The 14,569-nt window shown below is 34.1% G+C and overlaps 1 protein-coding gene across 4 annotated transcripts in view; it reads right to left on the bottom strand.

Moving 5' to 3' along the window:
- Positions 1 to 14,569, bottom strand: part of LOC127834844 (macrosialin-like) — a 36,035-nt gene that overhangs the window by 10,822 nt on the left and 10,644 nt on the right. For 2 of the 4 annotated variants that reach the window (XM_052360913.1, XM_052360915.1), the window contains exon 1: positions 10,038 to 10,610. In XM_052360913.1, coding sequence (XP_052216873.1) covers positions 10,038 to 10,311 — 274 coding nt within the window. In that variant the 5' untranslated portion in view covers positions 10,312 to 10,610. Of the gene's footprint in view, positions 1 to 10,037; positions 10,611 to 14,569 lie in introns of those variants that run through there. The other 2 variants (XM_052360916.1, XM_052360914.1) reach the window with 2 other exon arrangements.

The following is a 14,569-nucleotide window of genomic DNA, read 5'->3' as shown; positions in this document are numbered from 1 at the left end:
TGCAGCGGATGTTTATTCAGACAGATACGGCAGAATTATGTAAGTATCTTTGTGTACTTTACAGTAGATTTGATAGTGGTAAACAACTGCGTACCGGTAAAGTTCAATCTAGCCGATTTTACTACGCAAGAAATTTAAGTATCTCACTGGCAAAATGAGCTTGACACATAAACAACAACCGGATCCGATTTACATCCACAAAATATTGTGGGAATCCGATGCAATGCAAATTACTCATGTTTGATAACGTTTGATGAATTCGTTATATCAATATGCATTAACATTCAAGGGGAATAATTTTTAATTGAAATGTGCGATTCAATGACAGTGTGATATTGGGATAATAAGTCGTTTAGCCGTTATCATGATAAGTATATTGTTTGTTGTGTTTCATTTTCATAAAAAACATACTTTTACTGTTTTTTTCCTTAAAGTAAAACAGTTCAGTAGTCATTATATCTTGAATTTTAAATATTGAAATAGATGTCGGATATTTCATATTTTCGGACGTTGCTACGTAAGCTAGTTGTCAATATAATTATTAATATACTGATTTACCTTTTACGCATACAGTTGTGCAACTGTTGTCTACGTAATGATACGCTATTTAATGTCTATAATGTCTTCCTGCCCCTGATGATAATAAGTGTTTAACTCAACAAACCCCAGCAATGTCAATGGTCTGTCAACATTAGAAAAATATTAGCTAAAGAAACTTCAGCGTACAATTTATATAGTATTGACATACCTGTACGCTGAAGCCAACCCTGTATCGAAAGTCAACCAGAGTGGTAACATATTTATGTCACGCTATAAATCAAAGAATACTCATTTTCTTGGATACATTGCTACATATATTGATGAATGAATATAAATTACTGCACCGAGGAATATTTTAAGGTTCAAATGTTTCAAATGCATCTTACAATAGATGAAAATAACTCTCATCAGTCTGAAATTCACAATTTTGACACCATTGTCGCTTTGTCCAAGACTAGTTTTAATTTGGATACTTTCGAACGACCTTGACATTTTTTTGCTGAAATTGTAAACATCACTTTCGTTTTGTGAAATCTATTATTTGTGATTAACAACATAAGTCTGGTGGATTATAAAACTGATTTCAGTGTGAATCGGGTAGTTTTAAATATTTACTTTTAGTTTGTATTTACACTACAATTTGTTCACAAAACAAGCCAGAATATTCTAAAATACCGGGAAATGTCATTCTGAATTTGAAAACACTTGAGCACATGGTATGTTACTAAAAGTAGAAATACCATCATATGACCGTGAAATTTCGGGAGATTCGCATTTCAAGAAAGTCTGTCACATCGCTGTTTTTCTCCATATGTAAGAGCAGAATAGATAAATTTTAAATGTTTAAGATAGTAGTTTGTGAAAGAATGTATCAGTTAAATGTGAAAAATGTCAATCTTTCCAATCAAGTGATTGATATGGGCCAATAACTGCATTTAAAAGCTGTTTTGGACCGGTCGTTGTTAACTGTCCACTTTTGGGCATTTTCTGGTTGACTTTCCTAATGGGGTTGGTCCATAACTATAAAGTCGCGCCAGTCAAAAGTCATAAAAAGCGACATTTAAAGTTATGGTAGCCAGAATTAGAAAAATATGTACAACTGAGCAATCAATTATGACAGACTGATGTCTCAGGTTAGTGCAGTGATTTTTCCACCAGATTCTCACCAAGGTGATCCCGGTTGATTTCACCACAATTGAATATATGTCAGTACACAAATAAATTATACAGCAGGTAATGACAATCGATAAATGTCTTAGTTTTAATTTAATTGTTCGCACAAATTTGGACACTCTTTGTGTCTGAGATATGTTGGGTTAAATGACCTTTACAACAAAACATACATCTCTGAATCTGCGATACATTACAGTTAAAGTTTAACACATGTAAAATACCAGTATTCAGATCTGAAAATATCCTTAAAAACTCGTATGGTATGAAATACATATATCTTGTGACGTATTTTCATTTTAAATCTTGAATTTGATGACTACTTGAAATTTATGACGACAAGTCGGACATGCAGTTAAATATTTTAATACGTCTATCGTGTGACATAATTTCATTTAAACTCTAGATTGTAACGACATTAGTCTGACGCGTGCGGCGTTATTTTGTTTAACAGTAAAACAAAAATTAAGTAGACTATCAAAAAAATGCAAAAAGTGTACTTGTAAATAAAAACTCCTTCATTCCGTATAAAGATTGTACGTTACAGCAGAGCTCCAGATAACTTTTCTGAGTAATTTGGTTAATACCCACTACTTTTGAGTTCAATTGGGTATTTTCATATTCAATTGGGTACAAAAAAGTCGGTACCCACTACCGGGTACTTTAATTGACAATTGGGTACCTTTGTTTTAAAATTGGGTATGTTCATTGTCTTAAATTCTCACCTGCTTACCTGAATAAGCTGGTTGTAGTTCCACTCTTAATTGATTAGTTTCAGAGATTTTGTGTAATTATGTAGATGTATCCATAATATACAGTCTTGATTTTAAAAAAAAGTTCAACGATTTTTTCCACCAGTTTTCTTACAATGTAAGCACTGACAGCGATTGCCTCCGACATAATATCGTCAAGAATTAGTTTCACTATATTTTCCGCTTCTGATTTTGTGTTGCCTGCGGTTAAATATCTTAAAATTGAGTTTCTTTGTTCCTAGGATACGATGTTTCCATTTTTAAGGCCTCACGGTTTCGACATTTTCACAACAATAACACGTAGTAACAAAGACACTTTTTTCCGTACATATTATTGTGCTGAAGGTTATACTGAAAGCACTTGGACAAAGCGGAAAGAATCCGGGTATTTCTGACCAGGGTATTTCCGGGACAAATTTACTCGTTATGCAAAGGAAAAATATGATATGCGTAATCGGCAATTTCAATTGGGTTTCGGAACGCATGGTTTTATTTTTCTATGCGTAATCGGCAATTTTACATTGGGTATTTACACAAATGCGCACCTTATCTGTAGCTCTGTTACAGTAATCTGTGAAACAAAGTCATTAATAAAACAAAAAAATATGTTTGACCACAACGGTGGCTAATAATGTTTACGAAAAATACAAACAATATAGATTTATCTATTAAATAACATGTTAGAATTTTATCATGCATTTATAATCACTCATAAAGAGATTTCAATAAACAGTTACATGCATAGACAGTTTTTTTAAGCCAGTGTCTTTTCAATTCAGAAAATTTTCAAGATAAACCATAAAATTGGGAAAAATAGATAGTAAACCATAAAATTTAGAAAAATGAGGCATTATTAATATGATTATAAATAACAGAATTACAATAATATTGTTTAAAAGTGCATGATTGAGTGCATTTTAAAATTTATATTATAAAATGCTGCTTGAATTTATTTTTACCTTTCATATGTAAAAAAAGAAATATTATCTGCTAATGCAAAATATGCGTAAGCTGGTTTATGGTCATTTCGTAGCAAAAGAGAAGAAAATAAGTGCATTAAATAAATGAATTCATATTTTTGTATCTGGAATAGTTGTACTTTAAATAGATCCTCCACCCTTTTATGGCCGAATAAGGGCTAAATTGCTTTCCGACTTGAAATGAAAAGGCATATTGGTTGATCGTGTAGCGTTTATGTGCAAAATTTGAGAGCCAATCGATAAAGCTTGTTGATGCCAAAACAGGTAATAATAATAATTTATTATCAGGTACATGTACACAAGCAAATAAGTATATTTAACCCTTTCAGTGCGGGAACCGAATTTTAAAGGCCTTTGAAAACAGTTTGGATCCAGATGAGACGCCACAGAATGTGGCGTCTCATCAGGATCCAAACTGTTTGCTATTCTGATAGTATTCTTTGAAAAAAAAATGAAGAAAATGCTGATTTTAGAAATTCAGCAGACGACATTTTAGCAGACGACAAATTTCCCAGCATGCAAAGGGTTATTAAGATGCTTAAGGTGTGGAAGACTCATAATCAGGTTTGGTGTCCCTCAAACCCTAAGCGTCTTGTAATTCCTTATGCAGTTTGTATAGATAGTGCCGCATCCTGACACGTAAAGCTTGTGCTTTGTTGGCAGCGTTAGTTGGCTGTTAACAGGTTCATTGTGGTTATCTCCAACATCAGTCTGTCCGTCTGTCCTAGCCACTATCTCCTACACCATAAGCACTAGAACCTTGAAACTTAAACACATGGTAGCTATGAGCATTATGTGCGACCCTGCACTATTTGGAATTTTGATCTGACCCCTGGGTCAAAAGTTAAAGGGAATGGGGTGGAGACGGGTCAGAGATTTTCACTCATTTTTAGCTCGACTAATATATATGAAATATATATAATGGAGCTATCCTGATCACGTCGGCGTTACCGTTAGCGTGCACATGTTAAAGTTTGTGTACTACCCCAAATATTTTCTTTGTCCTTTAACAAATTACTTTTATATTTTGCATACATGTACTTCTTGACCAACATGACCCTTATCTATAAACAAGAGCAGACAACTGTATCAAGCATTTTGACAGGATTATTGCCCCTTTTATACTAAGAATATGCATACACTGTCACTCCAATATAACGCGGATGACGGGGTCCAAGCCACGCAACAGCGTTATAAACGGAATGCGTTATAAGTTTTGAGCTAGTTTATTTAAGGGGCTATAAAAACAGGTAAAGTATAGCCTATAATATAGGTCTTGTGTATCTTCATGCTGTGTTGTCAACTGCAAATACATGCATGTAAACCGAATCGAGCGATAACAGTATAACTACCGCTTTTCTAATGTGCACATTTATCCGATAATCCAATATAATTACATCACTTACGAAAAAATAATGTTTAACATTTATGACAAGAAATATGTTTACGAACTTCGTAAACAAATTCATATGCCTACGCCATTTTTCAGAAAAATTAGTACAGTGCATTATGGGACACAGCTTTCATTGGACGAGCGAATTTAAATTTAGATTGAATGCAATACGAGGCAATACGATACATGTACAAAGAAATGTTTTATTGCGTCATACGCAGCATGTAAAAAAAGTGCTTTCCGTGGACTTTCTGATAACTGGCAAAAATTTAAGTGCATCTCTGTTAACTATTACACTGCGTTAGCATGTAAATAAATCGTCAGGATTTTTAACCAGGTTTTCCAAAGGAAAAAAATGGTTATTAGATTGGCGAATGCGGGCGGGCTGGCGGAACAAGCTTGTCCGGGCCATAACTATGTCATTCATTGTCAGATTTTATAATCATTTGGCACATTTGTTCACCATCATTGGACGGTATGTCGCGCGAAATAATTATGTCGATATCTCCAAGGTCACACTTTGAGTTCAAAGGTAAAAAATGGCCATAAATGAGCTTGTCCTGGCCATAACTATGTCATTCATTGTGAGATTTTAAAATCATTTGGCACATTTGTTCACCATCATGGGACGGTGTGTCGCACGAAAGAATCACGTCAATATCTCCAATGTCAAGGTCGCCACGACTAAAAATAGATTAAAAAAAAAAAAAATTATAAAGGGGGTTAATTTTGTTTGTTCATTTCAAAAGTTCAGTTTGACTTTTCTCCCTTTATCAGATTTTTTTTTCACAATGAAAACCTGGTTTTGTGACAATTTTGTCCCTTGTTAAATGTATTTTTCATATACGTACTGAAACATTAAACACACACAAAGATAACTTTATTTATCAAGCATGTGTAGCATATAATAAACAATAACACACTTACACAGCCATATTTTATACCAACGAAATACAATACACGACAAATACGGAACATAAACAGGTAATAGTTTTAAATAACTTTAATTTGATAATTATTTCGCTTGCACTTGCCTTATTGAAATTAGCGCATCGAACCGCTCTGATAGGGAATACATGTAATAAACACCGACTCACTTGTTTTCACACCTTTATTGACATTACACAACAGATTAACACCAATTAGCTGTCGAGTGTCGTTTAACCTCTCATCGATTAAAATCAGTTAAACGGGCGGATAAAGCAATCAAGCTGTGATCGCCAGCTTCTTTGAATTTATGAAAATACATGAAGTTGCATAACATGGATTTGAATCAGAAATGGAAGGTTGGAGAAAAAAAGGGATCCAAGGATCCCCCGCGTTATATTGGACACAGCGTTATAACGGACCGCACTATATTGGAGTTAAAGTGTATTATTGATAAATCTATGTTAAAGTTTGCATACCACCTCAAATATTTTCTATGTCCTTTGACATATTGCTTTCATATTTTGCATACTTCATAACCAACATGATCCCAATCTATAAACAAGAGCAGACAACTGTATCAAGCATTTTGACAGAATTATTGCTCTTTTATACTTAGAATATGCATATTTTTTATAAATCTATGTTAAAGTTTGCATACCACCTCCAATATTTTCTGTGTCCTTTGACATATTGCTTTCATATTTTGCATACTTCTTTACCAACATGATCCCAATCTATAAACAAGAGCAGAAAACTGTATCAAGCATTTGACAGAATTATTGCCCCTTTTATACTTAGATAATTGAACATTTTGCTTAAATTGCCATAACTTCTTTATATATGATCACATTTGATTCATACTTTGACAAAACAACACTTACCTGACATACCACAATGCACTGCACCCAAACTATCCCCCATGCCCCACCCAAGAATTCCCCCCCCCCCCCAAATTTTATTTTTATAATTATTTTTGAAACTTCATCTTTTAAATTACCACCAACCCACATAAACCACCCCTCTCCATGATGGCTTACATTAACCTGTCAAGCACTCGAAATCTCTTATGACAATAGTTACGGTCAATCTCAACCATGCATGGCCGCATTACCAAACCTGGGGCGCCCCCTGGGTCAAACATGCGGCGTGGGAATACGCGTCGGCCTCTGCCGCACCATTCTTCACCAATTGACTTCAAATTAATACTAAAGATTTCTTATGACAACACAGTGTCTCGACCATCCATGTTCACATTACCCACCCCAGGGCCCCGCCCACTTTGGTGGTAAAGATCCCAAGCTATTTCAGCATAATTAAAATCCAAGCCATTTTTGTGGTCAAGACCCGAGCTTTCTCACCATAATTAAAATCCAAGCCAGTTTGGTGGCAGAGACCCCGAGCTATTTCAGCATAATTATAATCCAAGTCAGGTTAGTGGTCAAGATCCTGAACTATTTCGGTATAATTAAAATCCAAGCCAGTTTGGTGGTCAATTTTTGTGGTAAAGACCCCGAGCTTTCTAACCATAATTAAAATCCAAGCCAGTTTGGTGGCGGATACCCCGAGCTATTTCAGCATAATAAAAATCCAAGTCAGTTTGGTGGTCAAGATCCTGAACTATTTCGGTATAATTAAAATCCAGGCCAGTTTGGTGGTCAAGACCCCAAGCTCTTTCAGCATAATTAAAATCCTAGCCAGTTTCGTGGGGGAGACCTTGAGCTATTTCAGCATATTTAAAATCCAAGTCAGTTTAGTGGTCAAGATCCTGAACTATTTCGGTATAATTAAAATCAAGGCCAGTTTGGTGGTCAAGAACCCGAGCTTTTTCACCATAATTAAAATCCTAGCCAGTTTCATGGCCGAGACCTCGAGCTATTTCCGCATATTTAAAATCCAAGCCAGTTTGGTGGTGAAGATCCTGAACTATTTTGGCATAATTAAAATCCAAGCCAGTTTGATGGTCAAGATCCTTAGCTATTTCAGCATAATTAAAATGCAAGCCAGTTTGGTGGTCAAGAACCCGAACTATGAGCATAATTCAAATCCAAGCCAGTTTGGTGGTAAAGATCCCGAGCTTTTTCAGCATAATAAAAATCCCAGCCAGTTTGGTGGTCAAGATCCTGAGCTATTTCAGCATAATTGAATTCTAAGCCAGTTTGGTGGTCATGACCCCGAGTTATTTCAGCATAATTAAAATCCAAGCCGTTTTGGTGGTCAAGATCCCAAGCTATTTTAGCATATATTTTTTCTGCATAATTTTTTCTTACCCAATTGTTTTCGTACACACATTTTTTGTACCCATTTTTTTTCTGTTTTTTGACTGAATAATGCCCCCTTTTATAGTTAGAAAATTGAAAATTTGGTTAAGTTTTGTGTTCAGGTCTACTCTTATCCTATTTGTGTTAAGGTCTACTCTTATCCTAAAGTATCAAAGCTATATCTTCTACTTAATGTTATAAGTCATGTAACTGACATTTTTAAACATTTTATTTCTTTCCCATTTTTGTTTTTTTATTAAGGCGACATACATCAACTGTTTAATAATAATTATTAAGTCTACCTTTTTGGTAAAAATAATGTTTTTTTAACCAAATTTTCAAAATGGACATTACGGACACATGTCATTTGCTGAATGTAAAAAGTAGCATAACTGATATTTAGTTAAATTTTCAGGAGAAGGAAAAAACTGCTTTATTGAAATAAAATAGGGATACTAACAGAGTAAAACAAACACATGGGATATTTTCAGATTTGAATACTGGTATTTTACGCATCTTTAGGCAGTTCTGTTTACCAAGGATAAATACAATACTTAAACATTCATGTACAATGCACAATACTAAAAACCTGAATTGTAACTGTAATGTATTTCAGATTCGGAGATGTCTGTGTTGTTTCTAAGGTCATGTGAAAAATTAAGTTTATATGTTTATAGGTTTAAAATTGCAAATTGTCCTCTTACTTGCCCTTGTATTTCAAGATAGAATACTTTCCTTCCCAGAGGAAAGAGATCTGGGTTTGAATCCCAGTGGGGGCTTCAGAGGATGATTCATTTTAAGAAAAATAAATATATTTGCTTTACTTTGTCTCTAACTTAACCAAATAACTCTGACAATGCCTTTACAAGTATGCAGTTTTTGATAATTCAATTATGCAAGAAACATGTATAATTTTAGGGTAGACTAAGAAAGCAAACTAAGAATGGGCATCCATTTTAGTTTTTTAAGTCAAAACAACAATAAATGCATATAGGAACACATATTTAAATTAAAAATTCAACAATCAGAGGACATAATCAATTAAATAGTAAATGACTACTTTAAATATTTTTGAGCACTGTTTGTTTTTCAGAGATTTGTGAATATGCCGTTTAATGTTCTTCCTATTGAACTAATGCAATATGTGCTATGGAACTGGAATCATATAGTGTTGGAAAGCTGATGTTTCACGTCCAGAGGGTCCTTGCTTCCTGAAAGCTGAAAATTGTATATGATCTCCCCACTCATTCCATCCCGCGAAACCCTTAAGGTGTCGCAAGTCTAGTATGTATGCCATTAAACTGGAAGAGAATGTAGTATAATTGCTGAAAGTCTAAATAAATATTGTGCCATAATAAAGAAACCTTCAGGTCACAATATCTCATCTGTACAGGGATATGAAACAAAGACCATAATTCTTAAATGGCTTAAGCAATCCCATATTTGCACAACTAGACTTTAGAAGTAATTGTGAACGATTGTACCAGTTTGTAAAATAAAAAATAAGTACTGAATAATAAATAGAAAGTTCAATATTGAACCTTAGAATGTTTCAAGAAATGATTTTTTATTTGACAAGGATAACACATTTGCATACATTTAATATGGCCATATTCGAACCAAAGCAAATACATACATATAAAACAACACAACAATTTCTTGATTTAACAGCAAAGTTTAATATAAAATAACAAATCTATGTATCAAAGACTAAAGTAAACAAAAGGACTGCAATGGTCGCTCAAGGTATATTGACAGCAAGTAAGAAATGCTGAACCAATGATTGGCAAATCGCCATGACAAAGTAACCTTGGAACTTTTGAAGAATGTCTTATATGGTACCTGACAATATTTCTTACAATACTTCTTATATGAGACTCAACAGTATTTCTTATATGGGACCCAACAATATTACTTATATGAGACCCGAAAATTAGGGTAAACATGTTTATTTCTTATATGGAACCCTACGATGTTTATTACTTGTAAGAGGCCCAACAGATAACAGAAATACCATGGGTCAGACTGGCTGGCTCTTCACTTGGCTCCCTCCTATCATGGGTCAGACTGGCTGGCTCTTCACTTGGCTCCCTCCTATCATGGGTCAGACTGCCTGGCTCTTCACTGGCAGCAGTTGACATGGACTCTGAAAGAACCAAAGTGAAACCTGTAGATTGCATATGATCAGCACAGTTAACACTGGCATGTTGTATCATGAGAGGCTCTGACTCCTGTACAGATTCTAGACTGTGGGTGTCTTCAACAGTTGCCTCAATGACTGTAAACATATAATGTTAACAGTGGGGTCTTGTATGTCTATTATCCATTGGTGGGTCTTGCTGAAATCTATAGAAAATATATATTGGCTTGGATAACAGAAGGTTTTGCTATTATGTTTACGTAACATGGTTCAGAAAAAAAGGCCATATGAATGTGACAAAAATAAATTGAGTTTTTAAAATGTTCTTAAAGTTCGTTCTTTTCCTATTCAGATAATGTACACGTTTTATATGATCAAATGAAAACTTGTTCAAACCTATAATTTTCAAGAGATGCTGTGTGAACTCTAAAAATGTTTTTATATCAATGCAACTATTTTGACGATATAATTTTGCAAGAAGTTTTGTCTGTTGTTCATTACTATACATGTAATATGGCCAATTTGTATTGTTACACGTTCTAAAATAAATGAATTAGCATAGTGATTAAATTTGTGTGATGTTTGTCTAAAATAATTTTTAAACGTCGGAAAATAATGCATATCTTCACAACGTCATTTCTCCGTTATTTGACGTTCACACAAAAGGGGCCTTTTTCAGAAACGCGCCACATATATATAAATATAAAGTCAACAGTTGGGCCTTGATATTATTATCCATTGGTGGGTCTTACTGAAATCTACAGAAAAGTATATTGGACATTACAACTGAAGTTTTGCTGTTATGTATATCATAAGTTATAGTTTTTTGTTTACAGTGTATATTGGTTCCTCTACCCAAACAGTGCACGTATGACCAAGAAAAATTTGACGAGGAGTAATATGTGCACTGGAGGGGTAGAGGAACCCATATACACTGTGACAAAAACTTATAAACAATTTTATAATACTTCAAATTCTTTAAAACAGCCAAAAAATCCTTCATTTAACGGACAAAAATCCCTTTTTGCCATTCAAGATGTTAAAAGACAATATCCACATGCCGCAACCCTTAATATGATGAGTAATAGAAGGGTGTCGTTTTTACGTACATATTATACGTGTATAAAAATGTATAACAACGGCAAATGCATTTCTGCAAAATATTTGAATGTCTGTGAACATGCCATAATTAGCTTTACGTTGTATTGTGTCATTGTATTCGTTGTGGATTCAGGGCTTTTTTTTCCTTCTTTGCGATTGGCCATGGACGGACATTTCACAATTTTGACACGGCCAATTCACAATCCTTTCATGTCCGTGAATATTTACAAAAACGGCTGTTTTAAATCGTGAAAAACGGACTGTTCGTGCTCAAAACTGTAAAAAGAAGAAGAAGAAGATGTTTAAAGAAAAAGTTAACGCACGCACGGACACACGGCGGACACAGGACCATGACATAAGCCCCGCTGGCCAGATGGAGCTAAAAATAAATAAATATATTTTTTTTTAGGTGGAATTTTTTTTACCAGAAAGGGGAAACAAACAGCCTAGTTCGGCGTCTGTTATAGAAGGTAAAAAACCCGTTTCTAAAATGGGACCCAGCAATACTTCTTATAGGACCCAACAATATTTCTTATATGGTACCTGACAATATTTCTTACAATGCTTATTATACATGGGACCCAACAATGTTTCGTATATGGAACCCAACAATACTTCTAATATAGGACCCAACGATATTTCTTATATGGTACCCGACAATATTTCTTACAATACTTCTTATATGGGACTCAACAGTATTTCTTATATGGGACCCAACAATATTACTTATATGAGACCCGAAAATTAGTGTAAACATGTTTATTTCTTATATGGGACCCTACGATGTTTATTACTTGTAAGAGGCCCAACAATTCTTATTACATGTATTTAGGCAGAAATATTGCAATAATAAAGCTTCAAACAAGGATACATTGTAAACAACCTAATAAATAAATATTCTGCCCATTGGGAATTGGCAAAAATGACTTCGCAAACTGGAAATCTGAAATTGGAAATTCTGCAATCTGGTACAAAGATGGCGAAGATCACAGTTTAATTGCTTTATTCGTCCATTTAACAGATTTTAATGGCATAGAGGTTAAACGACTTTCGACAGCTCATTGGTGTTAATCTGTTGTGTAATGTCAATAAAGGTGTGAAAAACTCGCAAGTCATGTTTATAACATGTATTCCCTATCAGAGCAGTATGTGTAAGAAAAATAAATGAAATAATCCAGGCAATTTATTTCATGCTTATGCAGTGCAACTGTTTACAGATATTCACTTTCATTTTAACCCATTATCAGAAAGTACCACTCAAAATGTGCAGCTCCATGAAAAACACATACATGCCAAATATGAAGTAGCTATCTTCAATATAGCAAAAGTGATTGCAAAATGTTAAAGTTGGCAGAAACAGACCAACAGGGGAAAATCCATATGTCCCCCACTATAGTGAATGGGAACATAAATAAATAAAATGGGCTGGGTGGTGGTGGGGGGGAGGGGGTATAGTGTAAGGGTGTGGTGGTCATTTATAAGGTGGGGGGAGTCTATTGTGGTATGTCAGTTAAGAGTTGTTTTGACAAATTATCAGTCAAATCTAATCATAAATAAAGAAGTTATGGCAATTTTAGCAAAATTAAATAATTTGACCTTGAGAGTCAAGGTCATTCAAAGGTCAAGGTAAAATTCAACTTGCCAGGTACAGTACCCTCATGATAGCATGATAGTATTTGAAGTTTAGAATCAATAACCTTGATACTTTAGAAGTAAAATGGATCTAAACACAAAATTCACATAACCAAATCTTCAATTTTCTAAGTATAAAGGGCCCATAATTCCGTCAGAATGCCAGTCAGAGTTGCATGACTTTGCCTGCACAGTCCCCTTATGATAGTTAATAAGTGTTGCAAGTATGAAAGCAATAGCTTTGATACTTACGGAATAAAGTGGACCTAAACACAAAACTTAACCAAATTTTCAATTTTCTAAGTATAAAAAGGGCACATCATTCTGTCAAAATGCACGCCAGAGTTATCTAACTTTGCCTGCCCAGTCCCCTCTTGATAGTTAGTAAGTGTACCAAGTTTGAATGCAAAAGCATTGATACTTAATGAGAAAAGTGGACCTAAATCAGGGGGTTTTCAGCACTGTCTGCGCCTCCGGAAAACGGAGGCACTCCCAAAGCAAACGGACCCGATCCCAAAACAAAATATTTATAAAAAAATCCAAAAAAAAAATATTTTTTTTCTTTAAAGAATGAAGTGTCTTATAACTTGTGTGACTAACCAGTGTTTGTTTTGGTAAAAAATATCTGCTATAAGGTTTTGACTGTTCAGTTCTTATCTCAGAGTGTAACTGTAACTAATAAACAAAAATACAGTACTTGAATAAACGTTGAAAACGCCCAATATTGCATCTGTTTATATAAAGAAGACAAAATAACAAATTAAAACAAATTTATTTGTTAAACTACTGAATTATTTAAGCATGATATATTCACTATTTTTTCCCAAATGAGCTGTTTAATCGAAGCAAAATTTCCCAAAATGGCCAATTGTGTCGATAAAAAATTCCCAATTTGGTCAGACTCCTTTTTCCAAAATAGGCAGAAAAACCCATGTAAATGCAAAACTTAATCGGACGCCTACGCCAAGGTGATGACAATAGCTCATAATTTTTTTTCAAAAAATAGATGAGCTAAAAATGAAAAGATGCAAACTAACATGAAAATTAAATCTTAACAAGCAGGCTGTAATGATACCTTTGAATTTGATTTTGCCATTCACTGGATAATTCAAGTATCATATACATGTTTGCCCTAGGTGGCAGACCATTTAAAGCGGGTATATACGATCTTGTCAAATATTTATTAATTAATATAAAATGTGCAAAAAACTTATTATACATATATTTCAATATAAACTAAAATACAAGTAAAGAAGAACATTTGTCGGAAAATGCGAAATAAGCAGAATATTTAAAACTGAAAAAGCCTGTACAGCCGAATTCGCCAGCATGTATATCATGCATGTAAGATGTGAATCTAAATTTAGTTTAACGGTTCATTTTAAATTCCTGCAGCGATATTGATTCATACGACACACGAACACTTACTTAAAAGACGAATGCATCGGTTATTGTAGGAAAATATGTACGAATTATCTTCGTCACAATCAGCTTGGTGCGCAAGTTTGCATTTGCTGCATTTTATGAAATTCGTCTAAAATGTATCATTTTTCTTGCATATTGCGTGTTATTATAGCATATTTGTTGCAATATATTACAATTTAACGCATTTAAAAATCGAATATACCCGCTTAAAGTTATGTTGCTTTTTTCCTAAGAGATGTACATGAATA

This window comes from Dreissena polymorpha, chromosome 6, assembly GCF_020536995.1.
Source record: "Dreissena polymorpha isolate Duluth1 chromosome 6, UMN_Dpol_1.0, whole genome shotgun sequence".
Lineage (NCBI taxonomy): Eukaryota > Metazoa > Mollusca > Bivalvia > Myida > Dreissenidae > Dreissena > Dreissena polymorpha.
The sequence above is the reverse complement of the archived record's forward strand: the minus strand, read 5'-3'. Positions and strand labels throughout refer to the sequence as shown.